The sequence below is a fragment of the Alternaria arborescens genome (assembly GCF_004154835.1).
Source record: "Alternaria arborescens strain FERA 675 chromosome Unknown contig_1, whole genome shotgun sequence".
NCBI classification, from domain to species: Eukaryota; Fungi; Ascomycota; class Dothideomycetes; order Pleosporales; family Pleosporaceae; genus Alternaria; species Alternaria arborescens.
The window spans coordinates 1645573-1665192 of record NW_021167856.1 but is presented as its reverse complement, the minus strand read 5'-3'; the positions used below and the strand labels follow the sequence as shown (position 1 = coordinate 1665192).

Sequence of the window (19620 nt, the reverse complement as noted above, 5' to 3'; positions counted from 1 at the left end):
GGCGTCATGTGTTCAATGTTGTGCATACGTTCCTTGCAACTGCCCTGCGAGAATGGATACACACCTCCGGCTGCCGGTCAAAAATAGACGCCGATGCATCGCTGTTCGCTGTGGATGGTCTGGCAATCGTTGTGCGAAGCCGAGTAAAGTGACGGGGATGTCTGTGGGGCCGGCGGCTCATGGTGGGACCAATGAACATCTCCTGACTCGACAATTCATTACCACATGGCGTGCACTCCACACAGAGTGTCCACCATGGGCCGACACAGTCGGTCATAGTGATTGAGTAACCCCGCGTTTGACAACGTATATGCTAGGCTACTGAATCGTCGAAGTGCGGGTTAGTCGGTGGTTGTTGAAGCCGGGGTAGTGGAAGACGGCCACTCCAAGTTTATAATCATTCGCGTGTCCACAATCCTTTCATTTGCCCGTTATCTATCAACAATTTTCTCCAAATCTGTTCTCGTCTCTCGAAATGGCCGATTTCAAAGTTGTCATCGTTGGCGGCGGCCTGGCAGGTGCTCTCTTAGCGAACGGTCTCCGAAACGATGGCGTCCAAGTCATGGTCTACGAGCGTGATAGAGCGGACTCCAATCGAGAGGGTTACCAAATCCGATTAGGACCTGGATCTCAGGCAGGCTTTCGCGCATGCTTGACTGATGACCACATTGGCAAGATAAGTGCTAAACTTGGAAAGTCCTCCGGGGCACAAGCAACAGCGCCTTCCCTTTTCAACACGAACTTCCAAGAAATCGTCGACTTAACGCAGTTGCCTACTTATTCAAAGTCCGCTGGTATCAACAGGGTCGTCTTAAGAGACATACTGCTTGAGCCGATAAAGAAGAGCGGCTTGATCAAGTATGGAAAGGGGTTTGACCACTACGAGATTATCACTGAGAAGACTGGCAAAGAGAGGGTTAAGGTCTACTTCTCCGACGGTACTGATGATGTGTGCGATGTGCTCGTAGGAGCTGATGGGGCGAACTCCAAGGTTGGTGTGACGTAATGTTAGGGTAGATGAAGGGTTAACGGTTGTCCAGGTAAACAGGCAGCTTGGCTTGAACAACATCAAGCTTTTGGATAGTCACTGGGCTTTCCTAACGAAGGGGAACCTCCCATTCAATCGCATGATGAGCCTGCCTCCCAAATTGCGTCAAGGACCTGTCATCGTCTTCGCCGGAAGTATGTCGTTCTACTATGCTCTGTATCTCCCAGAAGCGGAGGTGGCGGACGAACACCACAAGGGCGTCAACAAAAAGGTTGCGTTGCAATATAACGAGTCGGAAGCATCTTTCTACTGGGGTTTGGTTGTCCCAGTCGACAAAATTCCCTTCAAGGAAGTCTCGGAGGTCAAAGACCACAGAAAGGTTTGTCGCGATGCGATCAAGGAATGGGCGCCGGAGTTCCATAGGATGATCGACATCAGAGACGACGAGTCCGGTGACACCAATATGCTCGTTACGCAACTACGTGCTAGTACACAACCCAGAACGGATTGGCGGTTACGAGCTCAGGAGGAGGGAGATGGCAAGGGAGATCCCCGGGTGTGGGTGATAGGAGATGCCATGCATGCTATGCAACCCAATCGCGGCCAGGGAGGTAACCAGGCGCTGGCAGATTGTGCCGACGCACTTCCTCGGCTGCTTCATTTGAATTCATTAGCCAGTGTCGGCCCAGAACACCCGACATATGAGGAAGTGAAGGATGCGTGCGAAAAGTACGAAAGAGCCATGATACCGCGAGCTTTCTCTTGGGTTCGGAAGAGCGGAGGAACTACCTTTCCCAGCATAAACCTGGATGGCTTCCTGGGTGTTGTGGTACATTATGTGGCTAAGCTGGTCATGCCACTGCTGAAGTTGTATCTAATCGTCTTGCCACAGAAGGACGGAGAATGAAGCCTATCTGCGTCATGACGGATACCTCACATACCCCTTGGCATCCTTCCTTGACTCATCTGTGCAAAGCAGCCTACGAGATCCTCCGAGATGCCTCGCCAAGGTCTCTGAGATCGCAAGATGTTCCCTGCATCAGCTAGTAATCTTTGACTGCTCTCAGTGCTATCCAATATGCCGATACCTGTGATATGTACTCTCGAACCCTCGCCGTCCCTTGCCCATGCAGTTATGTCGATCTTTTCTTTGATCTTGTCTAGACGAACTAGATCCCCTGACGTATCCTTTTGGCCCAGTATTTGGTCATAGAGAAGTATGTAGGTGACAGCGATAGCGAACGAAAGGGTTGCATAATATGCAGGATAACGATCATTCCGAGTAAACGCGTATATCTGAGCTGCGTGCCACAAGCATATCCTGGCTGTATCGGGGTTGCGTCGCAAATACTCCTTCAGTCTTTCCCTTGTCTTTTGCATTTCAGCGAGGTTCGCTTGCCATCCTACTGAGGCATAAATCATCCGTAGTGGGATGTTCCTTAGTATAGAAATGACGTGCACAACTGGATCGTACATGGTATGATCGACAGCATGGCATGAGAGATGTGTAGATGCGATGGCGTCTTCAATCCTTTGGTCCAAGTATGTAATGTCATCTGGAGAGACCCCAGAGGATAGCAGACTATCTCGGTTGGAGTTGACATCTTGTTCTTGTAGTGCGGTCGCCAATTCGGGCTTCAATAGGGCGCTCAAGCGTTGTGAAGATCGCACCTGGTCCAAAATAGCTCTCTCGTCAGCGTACAGACTTAAGATTTGGATATTGCTGGCGAAGTGATCGAATCTTGATGCTTGGTTGTCGAAGGCCTTGTAACGCTTCTGCTCATTCCATGATCGCTCAGAGCGACACTTCCAGACAACATCAGTGCAAGGCAAGCGCTGGGCGAAATCTGTGACTCTGAAGAGCGGACGCTGGTCGAATAAGATCAACTGAAAACATTCTAGTGCTATTTGAGGTGTCAAAAGGTTATGTTAATAATATCTCCATCGTTCAACTTACTGTATACGCAGTGAACGAGACGAACAACTTCTTCGCCTTGCAACCATGGCATCCATCTGTGATCTAAATTTTGGTCTACTACAAAGTCCTCGCTGTCAGGGGCACCTGCGTGAGTGGATAAAGAGCGGCACAAGTTCGTGATCATGTTTCGCTCTCGCTGCAACACGGCATGGTCTGATTTGCGACCAGAGGCGAGAAGTCCAACATCCCGCAGTAGCACGCTCTGGGCGAAAGATATTTCTGTTCGTCTTGTAAAGACCTAGAGAAACCAAGGGCGTCAGATTTCACCGCTTTGATCTAGCATGCAAACTTACATGAACATTGATAGCTTTTCGTAGCAAGTAGTGAAGGACTGTAGTATACGTGGGTGCGTCTTTCACTTCAGAGTACTGACTTCCAATGGCGGCGACTGCTATTAGAAGGACTCCGCATATGTCACCTCTTTCAACCCTGACTGGATGCAAAAAGGGAAGGTATGGATCGAAATACTCGAAGTACAACTCTACAAAAGCATGGAGCATTCGAGAGTGAGGAAAGAGCATGTCATCATGACCGCGTTCCGAGATGTAGAAGGAGCGTGCATCTGTGTAGGCTTTTGTAGGTATTGCGCTTACATGACCGAAAATCTCAGCGCCTACAATTTGTAATGCATTCCCTTCGAGCATAGGAAACGACGGGCATGAGTGCGTCAGATGGGAATCTACTGTGCCTGCAGTCTTGTCCAAGACCCTGCTGTGGGCCTCAACAGTAATGCGAGATTCGACCTCAGGTCTTGGAAGTTCGTCGTTATCAGTGGGCTCTATAGCGACCATATTGCCATAACTGGATATGTAGGAATCTGATATACCTGACTCGAGCGCGCATGGCATCTGAAAGGAAGTTTCGTTCACTGGGATCATCCAGGCGAGTGGTAAGTTGAAGTCGGTAGACAACTCATTGAAGTAGTTTATTCCGTTTGAAGGAAAGTCCGTGGGTAATTCGGAATCCGCTCTGTTTCCAGAGCCAGATATATGCGAAAGACCAGACCAGTCTGTGCCGTGCATTCCCTCAGATAGGGTATCGCCCATGGGGATAGATATGGGGGACCGACGTAGCAGCGCAGCATCGGTAATTTGCGACGTTGTCTCAAGGGAGACAGTTGTGGATCCTGGATCCGAACTGAAATCAGGCGGCGTCATGTCAGTTCCATGCTCGTGAACGATTTCGGACGACGTGTGGGTCGCGAAAGTATTGCTTGTTGGGGGAGCAAGAGAGGCGCTCTTGGATTGATCGTTGTTGAATTTGCATGATAGATGCTTCCGATGACATCTTGCACAGGGATTCTGACCGTAGCAGCGCTGCTTTGCTTTCACACAAGAAGCACATGCTCGTGAGGCTCTTTTTCCATCACTATGTGGGTGTTCAGCCCGAGCGTGGGTGAGACGATGCCGATAGAGCGTATCGCTCCGGAACATCAGTCACTTGCTACAACACTGAAAGGAGGCTGATTCACATACCTCCTTGAGAAGGATTTCGAGCATAGCCTACAGTTGAAAGGTTTTGAGCCTGTATGACGAAGAAGATGACGCTGAAGGTGACCATTGCGCTGGAAGGTCTCGGCGCAATATCTGCACGTCAATGCAGTTGACTGAGTTGACATACTCGTGTGGCTCGCGTCGTTTTATGGGTTCTGGATGCATGTCTGAATGGTAAGCTCATCGAGCGTGAGCGCTTGCAATAAAGGAACCCATCGGGGCCGGCAGTCTCCGGAACGTTCGGTAAACAAGATATCACTTGAACTGTGATACTAATGTGAACGGCGCCTCCACTGAAGACGACTCAGAAGGCGAAGAGCGAGCAGCTGGCGCCGTAGGATTGGTTGAGGCGGTACCGCGGCCGCGACAGAGTAGAGAAAGTTAGATGGTGGCCTATAGCATCTGCGGCTCCTTGCAGGGATGGTGCGGGGTTCTCGATTGATTGAGCATAGCGTCGGTGTCTCGAACGCCGACACGCTTGCATCTCCAATGCCGCCCAAGATTAGGACTCGCTCAAGCCGTCTAAACCCCATCGTTTCGTACACCTTTTCACAGATGCATTGCGTGTCAATTCGGAATTAGGCTACTGACCTCGATACAAGCAGAAGCTGGTTGTTGATGAGATGATGATGACCATCCATCGGTCGTCGGTACCCAAGTAGTGTTGAGTCCACGTCAACGGAATTGCTCGTTCGCGAGCGCGAGACGGCTTCTGAACTTCGAATCAGATGTCTTCACATTGCAAATGTGACCCGCTTATGCGATCATCCAACAAGAGTCTTTTGGTTCATTGAATATGACACTGTGCAACGGTCTCTCAGGATCGATCTGTTGATTCACATTGTTTCTCAACATTCCATCATACTTTGTGCATGACCGGCAATTCAAGATCATTTGTTACTGTCCAACACCCCCAGATTAACTTTCCCTCAATATGCTTCGCAAACCTGTTCCGGAGACCATGTCGGAGAGACGAGCGCATATGTCGGCATCATCGAGTGCGGGTCAAGATGCAAATTCCGACGTGTCAGCAATATTCGATGAGCTCACCGTAGAACTACGACCGGAACCAAAGAGCTCGAACGAGACAAGGCAATCCGCTTATTTGCAACACAAAGCGGACTTTCAAGAACTGGTCACCAAAGGCGCCAGGCTCTTTAAGTGGATGATCGCCGAATCGACGAGCTCCGCACAAAGCAGCTTCACCGATGTTGAAGACCTTCAAGAATGGGGTTACGACACATACAATTACAACGATGCGTCCGAGCTACGAGGTATCGATAGCGTTCTGGATACCATTGAGGTAAGTAAAAAATCCACGCGATTACTTAGCCCGAATATACCTGTCAGCCATACACACAAGACACCGGTGGTTGTCGAAGGAATGTTATTTCCAGCGACCAACGCGCTCTTATGCCAAGTCATAAATATATCAGATGGGATCATAGTTGCTTACGACAATTTTACCGCACAACGCGTGAACGGGCGTAAAAGATTGCGTGTGCCACCTCTAAACCACTGGTCAGATATAGCGTACCTCCAATGGTTGTCAAAAGCCGAGCCGGATTCCAACTTGCGTTTTGTACTTAGGTATGATGTGATAAATGATGGGACTTGCTTTGCCTTGGACTTTATGGAATCGCACTGCGGTTTCGCATTAACACAGTGGCCAGGAACGACGTATTACCCAGGATCCAACGAGTTCAATGCGTTGTTAGGGTCGCCCAATGGTCAAGGTGTGGCTCATATGCTCATCCAGCATCGAAAGCAGCTAGGCCACAAGGCGGTCCAGAAAGTTATTGTTTTTCCCATTGCTTGCCGCGGCAAAATGCTGCTATTTCAGTTCCAGGATGTGAAGGAGACGTCACGTCGCGACGCCTGTTCATAAGCGGCACTCAACAGTGCCAAAACGAAGGCTGAGTCTAATTGCTTCAGCGTCACAACCATGTTAGAGAACGAAGAAACATTATTCAAGAACGTGTTAGCTTAGAATCAGAACGTGAGCGAGCCTAAGGAAGATCGAGATGGCGACATCCTGCGCTAATCTTAAATCGGTGGAACCAGTCACTGACAACTCTTGTAGAACATCACTGACAATTCAGAGCTTTTGAACTTGCGTAAAAATGTACTTGGGGTGCGTCCTGATGATCATCCACCAGTACTGAAGTGTTCTTGTGTACTCCCATACCGAGGAACTCCATGCGCAATGGATAACAAGATAAGCGCCTAGGGACGGAGCGGCCTCGGACCTGAATATCGAAAGAGGATATCAGATTGAGCGATATGTTGACTCGGAGCCGCGTAGGAAATTTCATGTAATTAACGCTGGGTGAGCAATACCTGCACATAGACCACTGTCATCATGTCAAGATTTGAGTCGTATGGACGGGGACAACAGGAGCAGAATGGAAGGTGTATTGAGCCTCAAAGTGGCTAATGCATGATTACACTGGCATCAAAGATAATTTACAAGCCGGACTTGACTCGATTATCTTTCTTCGCATCCTCTTCAAGACTTTCAGCCCACTGGCTAACTGTCTTCACTTCATCTACGATAAGCGGCCAGATCAGGTTCTTTCCTGCATCGTGGTGGGCAGGCGAATGACCAGCCGTGGCGTCAGACCTAATGACAACATATCAGTCACGTACTATCATATAGAGCTATCACAACTTACAGTATCGTCACATGGTATCCACTATAATCAGCAAGGTCAGTGTCTATTCTTCATTGTGCGAATCTATTGCGGAAACAATGTGACTTACAGTTCTCTTCCATACCTTGCGGTGGATTCAAGGCATGTACTTGCAATCATTCCTGCCATTACTAAATGGGTAATTTCGCGTTGGTGTAGATGGTAGTCGAGGTCGGTATTCGCAAATCCACTGATCGATATCGTTAGTCCAATGGTGATCATGTGAGCCAACGAAGAACGTTTCTCGTCCTGACATCCAATCATAGGAACGCAAAGTGATTGCACTTACCTGCTATTCCAGTGTTTACTAACTACAACGTCTTTATTTCCGAGGACGTCTGGCTCTAGTCCGGGATAGATCTCGGCTCCCCAACTCCCTTCCTGGAGCAGCCTATGCTGGCTCATTCCAGATGTTGTTGGGTTCATGTGAAGCCATCCCTGGTAGTTACCTTCCTTCCATTGCTGATGCAAAGAATAGTAGATCGGTATGCCGGCCTTGCGAGCTGCTTTGACGACCTCTTGTAAATGGTCTAAAGTGTTCGTCTTGGCCATGGATTCGCTGACAAAAGGGTTGATCTTTCCCTCAGGGTGAAGAAATTCATTGTAAACGTCGATGAGAACTAGAGCAGTTCTATTCACCGGGCTGGATGAGCTTGGAGATGCCATTTCGTAGTAGCTTGATAGAGTATTGGCGCAGCTGATGAGAGTGCTCGTTATGTTTCGAATAAGCTAAGAGATGAGCGTCTCTTAAGACCGTTCCTTTAGACATCTACTACTGGTGAATCACATCGTTGCTGCCTCGGTACTGGAGAAAATGCGTAGAGCTGCCAGTCTCGCATGACAAACCGATCATTCATCATGCGCTCGCTAATACATTTACTCACCAGATCACAGGCTTTAGTGTTATACCGGCATCCGTGGCTATTGAATGTTCTTGAGTGAGCTTCGTAGAGCTTATCGAATAAGCGTCATGTCGTAGCACCGGCAACGCTGCTCTCGACCGTTGGAACTGACTGGGATAACCACCGAATCATTGGAAAGTTAAGTAGAAAGGCGGGGCTGTAAAAGCCAAGATGCCTTATCCCAGGCCTGTAAACATCCGAAATTTGTTCAGTAAACAATCGGGGTTGATGAAGACTCCGGGCGGCGGGTTTGAGACGGATTAATAATCGGATGGGCTAGCCACGACGAGCCTAGCGCGGCCCATGACATTCAGCACGTACCATTCGGACATGTAACCGGACGTTTTCTGTTGGAAGTCGATTGTGATGCGTGATACATCGGGATCTGAGAAATACCGCCGGCCGGACTGGAGGCAGTTCTTGATCAATCGTGGCAAAAGAGCATCAGCACTCACGAAATGAGATGGAAAGTTACGACAAAAGGGGTGAATGATGCGAAGTCATAGCTTTGGACTCGCAATACATAATGATATCTATGCTGAACACATGAAATAGTGGCACATCAACAATTTACAATCACTCGCCTCACCGCAGATATCGCCTACTATACAACCTCTAAGATGAACTTTTCGTGGCAGTCCATCTGCCTCACGGCATTCGGCATCTTCTCAGCAGCTCGCGCGCTGGATCTACCGGAATACGCTGGGTTGAAGACATCGCTGAACAACAGCATACTCGAAGTCACTCTTCATAACTCAAAGTCGCTTCGCAACCTCTGGGACCAAGACACGCAGGATGGAATGACCGATCTTGTCGGAAGGCTCCAGAAAGACAACGAAACCAAGGTTGTCATCTTCAAGAGTGATGTTCCTCGATACTTCGTGGGTCATCTCGACTTGACAGTGCCCAACCTTCGTACGTAACGATTCCATATGTTAGTATACTTATGGCTAATGACTATCGTAGCTGAAGTCGTTCCCGCTTTCAGCAGGCTCATATATAACATCTCGCAGCTTCCCCAGGTCACGATTGGCGCAGTGGAAGGTAGAGCGCGAGGTGCTGGAAACGAGCTTCTGGTTTCGCTTGACATGAGATTCGCGGTCAAGAACGACGTTCTATTTGGACAGCCAGAAGTTGGCAGTGGTACCATTCCTGGGGGCGGCGGATCTCAGTTCCTTCCGGGGTTGATCGGCCGTGGACTGGCCATGGAATACATCCTTAGCGCCAACGACATCAACGCGGTGGATGCGGAGAAGATTGGCTGGATCAACAAGGCTTTCGACTCTTCAGCAGAAATGTACAAGTACATTGACGGACTCACCGCACGTTTCGCTTTGTTTCCACAAGGAGGATTATCAGCCGGTAAGACTGCGATCAATCGTCGTACCACGCCTACGCTCGAAGACCTCCAAGGAGATGTGAACCTGTTTCTCGAACGTATCGAAGATCCTATTGTCCAAGAGTTGTCGGTCAAGGGATCAGCCGGGAACGAAACATCGGCCTTTGAATTAGAGCTCAACCTTGGAGAAAACATCTTGGTCCTGTACCAGTAGAGGAGCGGCATGGCAGCCCAATTTGAATAGCCCGAGGGTAGTACAAGATGGGTACTTGGTTACAGTGAATATCACTGAGCAGTTTCCGGTAGAGCTGTTTGCTTTATGACGCATGTGTCAATATCACCGTTACCTTCTCTCCAACCTGATTTGTATACAGATCACAAGTTTAATTCTTAGCCACAAGGCATATTTGTCTCTTTTGCCTGGGATATCTTCAAATGCGTCAACATGCAGACCGAAAATGCAGTAGACGTTCACTCCTTGGTTGCATGTAAACTTTCGCCGTTCACGTTCTTCCTGTTCGCGCAGCGCATACTCCTAGCAAGCGTAAACATCTCGCTAATTCACTAGTCTCTTAAGCCATCTGCGCCGTTGACCATCTGTAATAATAGTAATTTTCGCGCTACCATTACAGATTGATGCGGGGCGAATGCAAAATCAGGAGATTCGGTGCGTAGCTGCGATGGCGAGTGGGATGCGCTATGAGCCGGCTGGGTGAGAATCGCGAAGAAGACCGACTATCGGAAGATCGCAAGTGAAGGTTTGCCGCTATTGTAGGTAAGTCATTCCATCTCCACTTTCCCGAGGTCACTCTCCCGAGGTCACTCTTGCCATGCAACAATGCAAGTCGTTACACATTTCATTATACATATCATCGGTTTTCATTGGAGATCGTCACATAGTGTGTGAATACATCTATTTAAACTCGTACACTCACTCGACAAAGTCTGTCCGCTGCCGCTTAACGCGTTGTTACTAAAGGTAGGAGCGCGGCCGCTTGCTCCCAGTCTCGAAGGTGCCCCGGTGCTGATGGGATAGATGCGTAGCTTCTCGATCTCCGTCTTGAGCGCATCATTCTCCGCCTTGAGCTTCCGAACCTCACGATCTTTAATAGCAGCCTCCATTTTCAACTTCAGAATCTCTATCCCCTGCTCTTCAAGCTTGTCTTCAGTATCTGGTAGGCTGGTTGTGGTTACATCGTTGTGGTCCATCACGATCTCCTGTTTAATACTCTCGTGTTGAGCTGGAAACGTGACAGTATAAGGATCTTGGAGCCGAGGATCAAGACTGTTGTTGACGGTCGTCGTTGGTAGGCTGAATGGGCGCTTTGGCAGTGGGAGCGGCTGTTGAGATTGGACATTTGGGACGAACAAGGATCCTTCGGCAGTGGTAATGAATACTGAGCGGGGTCTTCGCTCCGTATCCATGATCCTGGCTGTCATCGCCTGTGGGTTGGGTCGGCCGTCATAGAAGGCTTTCACAACTGGATGATCTGGCTTTGCGATTATGATACCGTTGGGGCCGCGTGTTCTATCCAGGACACCAATGTCACACAATATGGCCAGCTCTCAATCTTCAGGACGTATCTGTCTGTCTTGAAGGGTCTTTGGGTGGTGTGGAATGCTGTGTTCTCGGTACCATTGAGCGGTGCAGTATAATAGTGGACAGCTCTGTTAACAAGGTTAATTAGCATCCTACTGAACATATTTGGCGAATCTTACCTCATGCTTGTGGCGGCCTGTTCCACAGACCTGGCATTTCTTTCCGCAAGAGGTTGCTGAACCGCCCGCGCGGATGGAATGCGCTTTCCAACAGACTTTACAACACTCCTGCCTGAAGAAGCGGGTGCCAAAGACAGTGGGTAGAGCGAGCTGATCATAGTATATCCCGGCTGGAGGAAAATACCGCTCGACCGGATACCTCAACTCATGTGCATTGTTTCCCACCAGCGGCGGAAGAGGCGCAGGAGTCTCGATACGTAGGAGGGACGAGAATTCGCCTACAGGCAGATCACATTGAGTAGCTGGTGGTTCGCTCTTGATGCCTATCGGCTGCTTGTTGGCGCCAGTCGGTTCTCGACACTGGTCGACTTGATGATCGACTTCATTGGGTTCTTCTGGGTGTCACTTAAGTCTATGGCAGTGATAGGAAGTACTTACGGTAAGACTGTATCAGCTGCCGGCGCGTATCGTGTATGTAATTTTCGGAGGATGCGGTCTCACTCTGCTCTCGTATCTCACCTTCCTCGGACACAGGAGCTTCAGGGTTTACCGCGAGCGTAGGCGAATCCGGGCCATACAGTGGTTTCATGACGTACAAGTGCGCCATGTTGACTTTATGGGATTGGCAATGCGCGTGTGCGTGGGTTGTTGTGGGTGTACGTGTTCAGTGTTGACAACAACGCGCTGAGGCCTATTGCTTTGTTGACTTGTACACACCCGATCGGGTAGGTGTGTCTCTGAGTCAAAGCCACGTGATATTCCAATATGAGCTGTCATACTAGGTAATTGCCACGTCAGTGTAGGAAGGCGCGGTGAACTCCTCGGGTGAAGGAAGACCAGGTTGAACAAACCGGTATGAGCGGTGAAGGAAAGAGGCGACATGCTGTGTCCAGTTCACGCCAAGATACCATGACTAGATGCATCTGTTCTGAATTTGTCTTCATTCCTCAGAGTCGATATCATCGTTTATCGGTAGATCTCATCCTCGAAAACGAACGAGCCTGCCGCAAGATTGCTGACAGTTGAACGCCGTATATCTGCCTGGCCATTACTACGGCAGGCGCGTGGTCAGAAACAGGACGATGTTTCATCGATTTCTGCATGTCTTACATTAGTAATCGGCGATCTTCGTTATGTAGATGTGGTTCCTCATTCAGATTCTCTCTCTTCCGTCATGCTCACCTCCCTTCTGAGACGTTGACACAAACGAATAAGCAATGATACTGTTCTAATCTTGTCTCAATCGACACTGACATAGGCAGCTGCTCTCGTCTTTCCTTCAATCATGAATCACATGAAAATAGCGCGAGCACCTTGCCGATACTAGTGTTGAACTGCATGCACAGCATAGATCTCTTCGATCCCGTCGCGCATCATCTTGGGCAACACGTACACTTATATACATGACATGAACTGAATCATCCTAACCTGTGAGGCTAACGCAGATAATCAACGGAATTACCTTGCATTTGTGAAGAAGACAACCATAATCACGATACGTCAGATGGAGATAATGGCGTGAAGATTCTCGATCTTGGAAAGTTAAGTTTGGAAACCACCTTGGTCCCAGTCGACTATGCGGTACACATCCGGTGACTTGTACGGCAAGCTAGCCTTCTACAGGCATGTTTATATTGTGTAAACATGAACAACGGGAAAACAAGCAGTGAGGGATTGCGGAGCTTGGAAATACACGGGGACGCGCGACAAGGCGCTAACGTAGGTGGACACCTGGGTGCACGTGAGTGTTCGTGCCCAATGGTTCTTCGTCTTCACGCCGCCATATCTCGAGTAGTCGCTATCATATACACTCGTATCTGGGGACTTTTAGGATATGACAATGGAGCTGAATCGCGATCCGTCTGGCGCAATGGGCGATACCCAGAGGAGTATCTCTGCCAATGTAAGTCCTTCACTATCATCATTAGTGGTTAAGAGAAATGATCAACACTAACCAAATATCATAGCAACGCATTCCAGATCCCACATTGAACAACACGAGCAGTGGATTGCCGAGGAATGAGATAACGCTCGAACTTCGTCCGTCCTATCCATTGATCACCACCCATTACGGCGAATGTGTATACCTCTCAGAGTACCAGAAACGTCCTCCTGGCAAAGCCGACGAAGCTTCCCCCAGCTCTTACCATTTCACGCCTTTCCAAAATCACTGTACCTCATCGCCTATGCTCCGTCAAGATCCTATTCCACCCTCACCTTCCCACAATCTCATCACAAAAGAGGACTATGAAAGTATGGTCAAGGAAAACGTGAGGCTGAAACTCGAACTGGAGATGGCGAAGGAGACCGCCGAGAAAGCCACGAAGGCATGTCGCGACCTCGCCGCATGGACTATTTGGGAACGGAATAGATTGTTGTGCGAGCTAGAGGAGGCCAAGGAGGTGCATCGCGCTTTCGTCGATAACGAAGTCAACGAGCTCATGGCAGATGAATCAGGCTATCTACCTTTTTGTCAATAGAAGGTCCCGTCTATACGTAATGTGAACATATGGCAATCAACATCCAAGGGGTTTATTGAAGTTCTTATAGTATCTTGCATATGTCGCTGTCCTTATGTGACCTCCAACTTTTGTTCGCGCCATCAACCGAGATTTTGTAGTTTGCAAGCCGCAAGGAAATCTGCTGTATTGAGAATGCTCCATTGTATTCTTTTCTTCACCAAGCGGGGAAGGTGCGGTGTGCTTCATGGTGAGCGTGAATCAAGCCACAGCCAATTGGACAAACCTGTAGCCCCGCATTGTCGTCAAGGTCGTGATTGGACCTTCGCAACGCGTCAATCTCGAGATCAAAGCAAAGATTCTTCCCCAAAACCGCTGCCAACCATTAGTCAAACGATATGGCACATTTCATCTTGACACCGAAATGGCTTGGAATGCTACGTGCGGCTCGCACTACTACGGCAAGGGAGCCGACCGCGCCGCAACAAACAGAAACAGAGAGCAAGGCAAACGACGAGGAGATAGAACATGACCCTACTGACTACACAAGCGACAGTTCTGAAGACAGATCCAGTAGCAATGCCGAGCCTGAGATGCCTGCGGGCGATAATGGAGAAGACGGCACCACGGGACATACACTGCCTAGGGAGCGTCACAGCCCCATGAGAGCAAATGATGACATCAAAGTCATCTGGAAACACGTCGCCGATAAGGCCACTTCCCTGACCACACAAGCCAAAGATGCTGTGACCGAAGCTGTCAAGAAGGTCAAGAAACTTGGCTTCATCGGTACGGCAAAGGCAATCGGCGAATGGATCAAGCTACACCCATGGGAGACCGCGCTGATAGTGGTGCCTCTCGTCGCGCTCATCGCCACAGCTACAGCGCTCTCGGCTACGGGATTTGGACCAGCTGGAATCGTCGCTGGTAGGTCACAGCGAGACGTTGGTCGTAAAGAAAAGACACTGATATTCCGTAGGCAGTACAGCAGCGATCATCCAAGCGGGTATTGGCAACGTCGTCGCCGGTTCGATCTTTGCGACTTGCACCAGCGCTATGATGGGCGGATATGGAGCTCCGATAGTGTTTGGGCGAGTATGGTTTGGATCAACAGTCTTCATGGCTAGTCTTGCAGTAGCCTGGAAAAGGTCGAGAGGTCGATCACAGCGTGTGATAGTACGTTCGAGGAGCGACTCACCCAAGACATCCGCGGAAGAAGCCAAGCAAGCTGCTTCTGACGCCGTGTTTTGGACGATGTGTGCAGCAGCCTATGTGGTGTACCGGGTGAAGAGTTGGTACCGAGGACATGGGAGAGGGGATTCAACAGTTCGCAAGTTGAAGAGTGAATAGGCCGCAAGGCATGCCAGACTAGACGGAAAAGGCTGCGCGTTGAGGATCTCTACCACTCTGAACCCTCACATTCCTGAGGAGATGGCTTGGTAGTTGCGTCGAATTCTGTGGTCTGTGAATCGGAAGTCCGCATAACCGCTTGCGCGAGCGGAGCGCAGTTGGAACTTGTAATCAAATCGAGCAGACATGCCACGCATTTTAGTGATGCATTAGGTACGCTAGATTAATTAAATCATGGAAATCGACGAATCGACAAATCTTGGTTGTTATGGAGCGTAGTCGTAAGAAATTCAGGAGTCGTTCTAGCTCGGATGAGGCGTCCCACTGGTGCTGACTAACAAGGAAGACGGGCAGCAGCGGCGGCGCGGCATGCCTCACCTCCTTCCACACCCGACGCGTCGAACATGCCAGCAGATCGAACGCGAACCACAAACTCCCAAGGCAGGCAAAAGTCTTGCTCAGAGTGCGCTAAAGCGAAACGCAAGTGCGGTTTGGAACAGCCTCATTGTGCACGATGTACTAGACAGCACTTATCTTGCATTTATCCACCAAGGCCTGGTGCGCAAGCCGCAATTCCGCAAACTAACGCAGCCGAATTGTCTACTGATATGGGATTTCCACAAACACCGGCAGATATTACAGATCTAGTCAACGATGATGTTGAATTCGACTTCGACATGCCTGCCATGCCAACAAACCCCACGGCGGATATCCTGGACTTTGACTTCTGCACTGGCGCAAACTCGTTGGACGCGCTTTCGGAAATGCTGGCCTTCCAGTCCAACCAGTTGAATCCCACAGCCCTGCAAGCCGTCTCTGCGCCAGTCAGAAAGCCCTTCACATCAGCGCATCTTTCACCTTACGCAAAGTCCAGAGTGGAGTACTCATTCGAGCATATCAAACTCGCGCCGAAGATGATGGTAGAGCAAGCCTGTACACCATGGTCGCACCCGATGCTTTATGAAGAGTACATGCCGAGATCATTACAAGACGCGCATGCTGCATGTGCCCTCTACACCACTATGAACGACGTCAACTCTGAGCATGTTGCACGGTACATTACTAGCCGCGCCCAAGAGCTTGTTACCAGTGCCACGCCAAGTACACCAATTGAGATTCTTGCTCATACACAAGCGCTTATGTTGTATCAGGCCATGCTTCTCTCTAGTGGAGGGATACGGCTCTGGGCACTAGCTGATACCTTACTGCCTTATCTCGAGGACATGGGCGCCGCTCTGCTACCTATTGCGGCTGAGGAGAGTGAGATACCGGAGACCATTCCACTATATCCTAGCACAGTTGCTCGAACGGCGTGGAAATCGTATATTTTCCGCGAATCAGCCCGACGGACTGTTCTGTGTGCCTACCATATAGCAATTATGTGGACTTTATTCAGCGGTCAGTTCAAGACTTGCTCCCGCGACCACTCTCTAAGGAATCTCGTCACACTTTCGGCACACTTGTGGAGGGCAACTAACCCCTTCGACTTTGCCATGGCTTGGAACGACAAGAATCACTTTCTTGTCAAAGAGCTAGACTTCACGGAAGTCTTGAGGATTGCGCAGCCGGATGACTTGGATGTGTTTGCTAATATGATGCTCGTTGGACTGCAGGGTATTGACGATGTGCGAGGCTGGTATCATACACGAGGTGGCGCCTTGCTGTAGCGCCAATCCCAGCGATGCCAAAGCACCCAAACTTGTACAATTGACTGGTACTCAACCTTGTCCAATCCTGCTTTCGAGCAATGATCCTATCATCCGATGGACTCCAGGGATCATCACCTGCACTCAGGTGTCCTTGTCGCCAAAGCCTTGCATATTGGCTCCTGGAACCGGTACCTGATCATGATTAGCAAAGTCCAAACCATACCCAACGTGGTATGACTTACCTCAGGGTAGGACCACCACCTGTCATTGTTTTCGATGAACTCTTTACCCTTCTTTTTGCCATACTCAATGATCCAGGCCTTCTCCGCGTTGGCCAGTGGATGATGACGCCAAGGACAATTGACACCCATCTCGCAACGCTTACGCGTGAGGAAGGTAGCGAAGCAGAGTCCTAGGTCGTGTCGCTGCTCGGATCCGTACAGTGCTGGTGCAACCTTACCATTGCCACCATTGATGAAACGCTGGTTCTTGGGTTTGCGTTCATACATGACTTTGATGCGGTGGTCGTAGCCGCGCAGGTCTTGCACTGTCGCAGGTATTTCATCGACCTCTGCGTTCTTGAAATGTGGAAGACCTAAGAAGGGCTCCTGGACCATGGTCCCGCGCTGTGGGTGGATGTGATACTGGCCTGGCTTTTCAGACTTGGCCGGAGCATCATCGTCATCTTCGCCCCAATCGACCTCGTCTTCAACGTAGTAACCAGCACGTGGTGGCGATACACTCAACTGTTCTTGGTCACTCCAGATGTTGGCGGACAAACGACCATCGGCAGTAACCTTGGGCGATGAAGACTGTCCCATGTCGTCGCCATGGTCATTGTTGCAATCTCCGTTGAACGCTCTATTCGACTTATCGCCAACATGTTCGACCTCAGGTTTGACCTGGCCAACGCGTACCTTGCAGGCACGGGCGATGTGTCCTGTCTCTCCACACCGGAAGCAAGCCTTGTTGCCAAAATGTGGAGCGATGCTACAATCAGCGGCTCTGTGACCTTCTCAAGGCTTAGCGATTGTATATTAGCAGGCTATATTAGCAACACACCTGGCTCATTGCAACAAAAGCACCGTATGCCATCATCTCTCCGGTTGTCTTTATGCGAGGGTATGCTCACGGGCTCGCGACGCATAGGGGTTCGCTCTCGGTATTGCGGCGACTCACCAGAACAGTCTCGAGGGCGGGCAGGCGAACGACCTCGCATACGCCTTGGCCCGTGAACAGGCGAACGGCTGCACCTGCGCTCTTGCTCTATTTCACGAAGCCCTGCCTCAGCTTTTGCGTAACTTCGCTGTCGTACTTTGCGGTTCGGGCGACCTCGACCATCCGTCCGCTTGTGCTCGTAAGCTTCTGGTGGGGGTGCGGCGGGAGGCGGTGGAGGGTTGTTTGGACCATACGGGCCTCGTTGTAGTCTTTCGCGCATGTCAGGTTGCCGCGACATGCCTATTCTTGTCAGTGTAGGGGCTTGGTTAGCTTGTTCGTTCCAAGATCAAGTGCAAAGGCTAGTTGTTGGTTTCTCGTTGATGGAGTGAAAAGTTTATGTGCGTGAGACAAGTCTACGTGACCGTATATCCGCGCACAGACTGCGCATGACACTCACGTACTTAGTGTTACAGTGGAAGTGGTTTGTACTATGACATCAATCTCAACTATGAGGAGTGTTCAGTTGTGCTGAAGTAGTGCATCAAAGTATCATCGTTGGGTTAATAGCCATTCCACTTCCCTTCATTAGATACCGCAGCCTTGGAAAAATGTGTGATTGATAGCCTTAGTAACATTTAGATGAGACGAAGTCCCATCCAAGTGAGTCGGTCGAAAATTGTAGTGAAGTCACACATGGATATGGAAGATGGAGCGCCCTTATTGGGTCTGTCTGGCCTACCGACTGATATTGAAGCGGCTTCCTGGTTGCCTTTCTTGAAGGTTTTGACAATAAGACCAAGAGCAATATGAATATTGGACTTGACTAGCACTTGTTAGCATCGTGATATCACATTCGGCATGGACGACCTTCTGCTTAGCATGAAGTAAAACAAAATATCATTGGAATCCCAATCGTGAGGTCAAACACCTCGTTCAAGAAAAACCGGGCCTACCCTAATACAAGCATAGTATCAGAAAAAGCTATTCATCTCCTTCCTCCCTGCATCAAAGTCCTCAACCTATAAACCCTCTCTGAACACACTTCTCCGGCTCTCCGTTGGGCTGTTGTCGTTACTGTCCACACTGCCCGCCTTCTTGTGCTTGGGAGCGCTTGGCATGGTCGCTGTGGCACCGCCCCGATAACTCGTATCAGCATCTAGCACTGGCCTGGGACTCACGCCTCTCAGACTCGCCGCGTTGTCATCGCCGAAAGGATTACGCGCGCTCTGTGCGTCAAGATGTTCGTCGTAAGAGTCTCTCGTGCGGCTGCGTCCGCGACTGGGCTCAGTGGTGTTGTTGTATGGGGAAGGGTTTGCATACGGGTTCGCAGTTTGTCCATGGGTAGACACGGGTTCGTGGAGACCGAGTTCCTGCTCTTCATAGTATGCTTCGTCGCCCACGCGCGAACTCCAGGCTTCATCGGGATCAAGACGACTGCCTGCACCGCGGCCTCCGCCAACACCTCGTCCGCCGCTGTAGCCTGCGTCTTCGTAGCCGCTACCCGTTGTGTACCGGTTGTTCCTGTTCTTGAACTTGCGCAGCTGGGTGTCGAACCAGCCTTTAATGCCCGTGGGCGCAGGGCCGGGGTAGTTTGAAGTTGCGGCGCCAGAGGGCGAGGAGCGGCTGAAAGCTACCATGGGGTTCATCGAGGGTGGTGGGAGGCCATTGCGGGATGCATTCCACCGAGCGTAAAAGTACCACCCGAAGTAGGAGATTGAGAGCAGCAGTAGCAGGATTATGATGAAGACTAGCCAGCCGTTCATGTTGGCGGTGATTGTATGGAGTGTTGGGGGCGGGTATTAGGGTCGCATGTGCGATTTGGGCGTCGTCGTCGCGATTGCGCGGAATTCGACGGATTCGCTGTCGCTGTCCTGGATACTCGTGGCTCCAAG

The 19620-nt window shown here is 50.1% G+C and overlaps 9 protein-coding genes across 9 annotated transcripts; 5 read left to right on the top strand and 4 right to left on the bottom strand.

The window, feature by feature from the left end:
- Positions 1–475: 475 nt before the first annotated feature.
- AA0111_g633 (hypothetical protein) lies at positions 476–1895 on the top strand (the record flags this gene model as incomplete). The annotated part of the gene is made up of 2 exons (XM_028652540.1): positions 476–991; positions 1041–1895. 2 exons carry the CDS (start codon positions 476–478, stop codon positions 1893–1895), a joined length of 1371 nt encoding a protein of 456 aa, XP_028512227.1.
- A 26-nt stretch (positions 1896–1921) lies between these two features.
- AA0111_g632 (hypothetical protein) lies at positions 1922–4123 on the bottom strand (the record flags this gene model as incomplete). The annotated part of the gene is made up of 3 exons (XM_028652529.1): positions 1922–2892; positions 2946–3204; positions 3260–4123. 3 exons carry the CDS (start codon positions 4121–4123, stop codon positions 1922–1924), a joined length of 2094 nt encoding a protein of 697 aa, XP_028512226.1.
- Positions 4124–6925: 2802 nt separating this feature from the next.
- On the bottom strand, positions 6926–7818 carry AA0111_g631 (hypothetical protein; the record flags this gene model as incomplete). Its single annotated transcript, XM_028652518.1, has 2 exons — positions 6926–7082; positions 7442–7818. The coding sequence occupies 2 exons, from the start codon at positions 7816–7818 to the stop codon at positions 6926–6928; spliced, it is 534 nt and encodes a 177-aa protein (XP_028512229.1).
- An 856-nt stretch (positions 7819–8674) lies between these two features.
- On the top strand, positions 8675–9607 carry AA0111_g630 (hypothetical protein; the record flags this gene model as incomplete). The annotated part of the gene is made up of 2 exons (XM_028652507.1): positions 8675–8969; positions 9021–9607. The coding sequence occupies 2 exons, from the start codon at positions 8675–8677 to the stop codon at positions 9605–9607; spliced, it is 882 nt and encodes a 293-aa protein (XP_028512228.1).
- A 665-nt stretch (positions 9608–10272) lies between these two features.
- Positions 10273–11719, bottom strand: AA0111_g629 (hypothetical protein; the record flags this gene model as incomplete). Its single annotated transcript, XM_028652495.1, has 3 exons — positions 10273–10921; positions 11297–11507; positions 11551–11719. 3 exons carry the CDS (start codon positions 11717–11719, stop codon positions 10273–10275), a joined length of 1029 nt encoding a protein of 342 aa, XP_028511833.1.
- A 1233-nt stretch (positions 11720–12952) lies between these two features.
- Positions 12953–13592, top strand: AA0111_g628 (hypothetical protein; the record flags this gene model as incomplete). The annotated part of the gene is made up of 2 exons (XM_028652484.1): positions 12953–13015; positions 13080–13592. 2 exons carry the CDS (start codon positions 12953–12955, stop codon positions 13590–13592), a joined length of 576 nt encoding a protein of 191 aa, XP_028511834.1.
- A 377-nt stretch (positions 13593–13969) lies between these two features.
- On the top strand, positions 13970–14921 carry AA0111_g627 (hypothetical protein; the record flags this gene model as incomplete). Its single annotated transcript, XM_028652473.1, has 2 exons — positions 13970–14498; positions 14551–14921. 2 exons carry the CDS (start codon positions 13970–13972, stop codon positions 14919–14921), a joined length of 900 nt encoding a protein of 299 aa, XP_028511827.1.
- A 608-nt stretch (positions 14922–15529) lies between these two features.
- AA0111_g626 (hypothetical protein) lies at positions 15530–16588 on the top strand (the record flags this gene model as incomplete). Its single annotated transcript, XM_028652462.1, has 1 exon — positions 15530–16588. One exon carries the CDS (start codon positions 15530–15532, stop codon positions 16586–16588), a length of 1059 nt encoding a protein of 352 aa, XP_028511828.1.
- A 123-nt stretch (positions 16589–16711) lies between these two features.
- On the bottom strand, positions 16712–19491 carry AA0111_g625 (hypothetical protein; the record flags this gene model as incomplete). The annotated part of the gene is made up of 7 exons (XM_028652451.1): positions 16712–16762; positions 16813–17487; positions 17750–17836; positions 17886–18028; positions 18190–18234; positions 18468–18551; positions 18771–19491. The coding sequence occupies 7 exons, from the start codon at positions 19489–19491 to the stop codon at positions 16712–16714; spliced, it is 1806 nt and encodes a 601-aa protein (XP_028511825.1).
- Between the last annotated feature and the right edge of the window lie 129 nt (positions 19492–19620).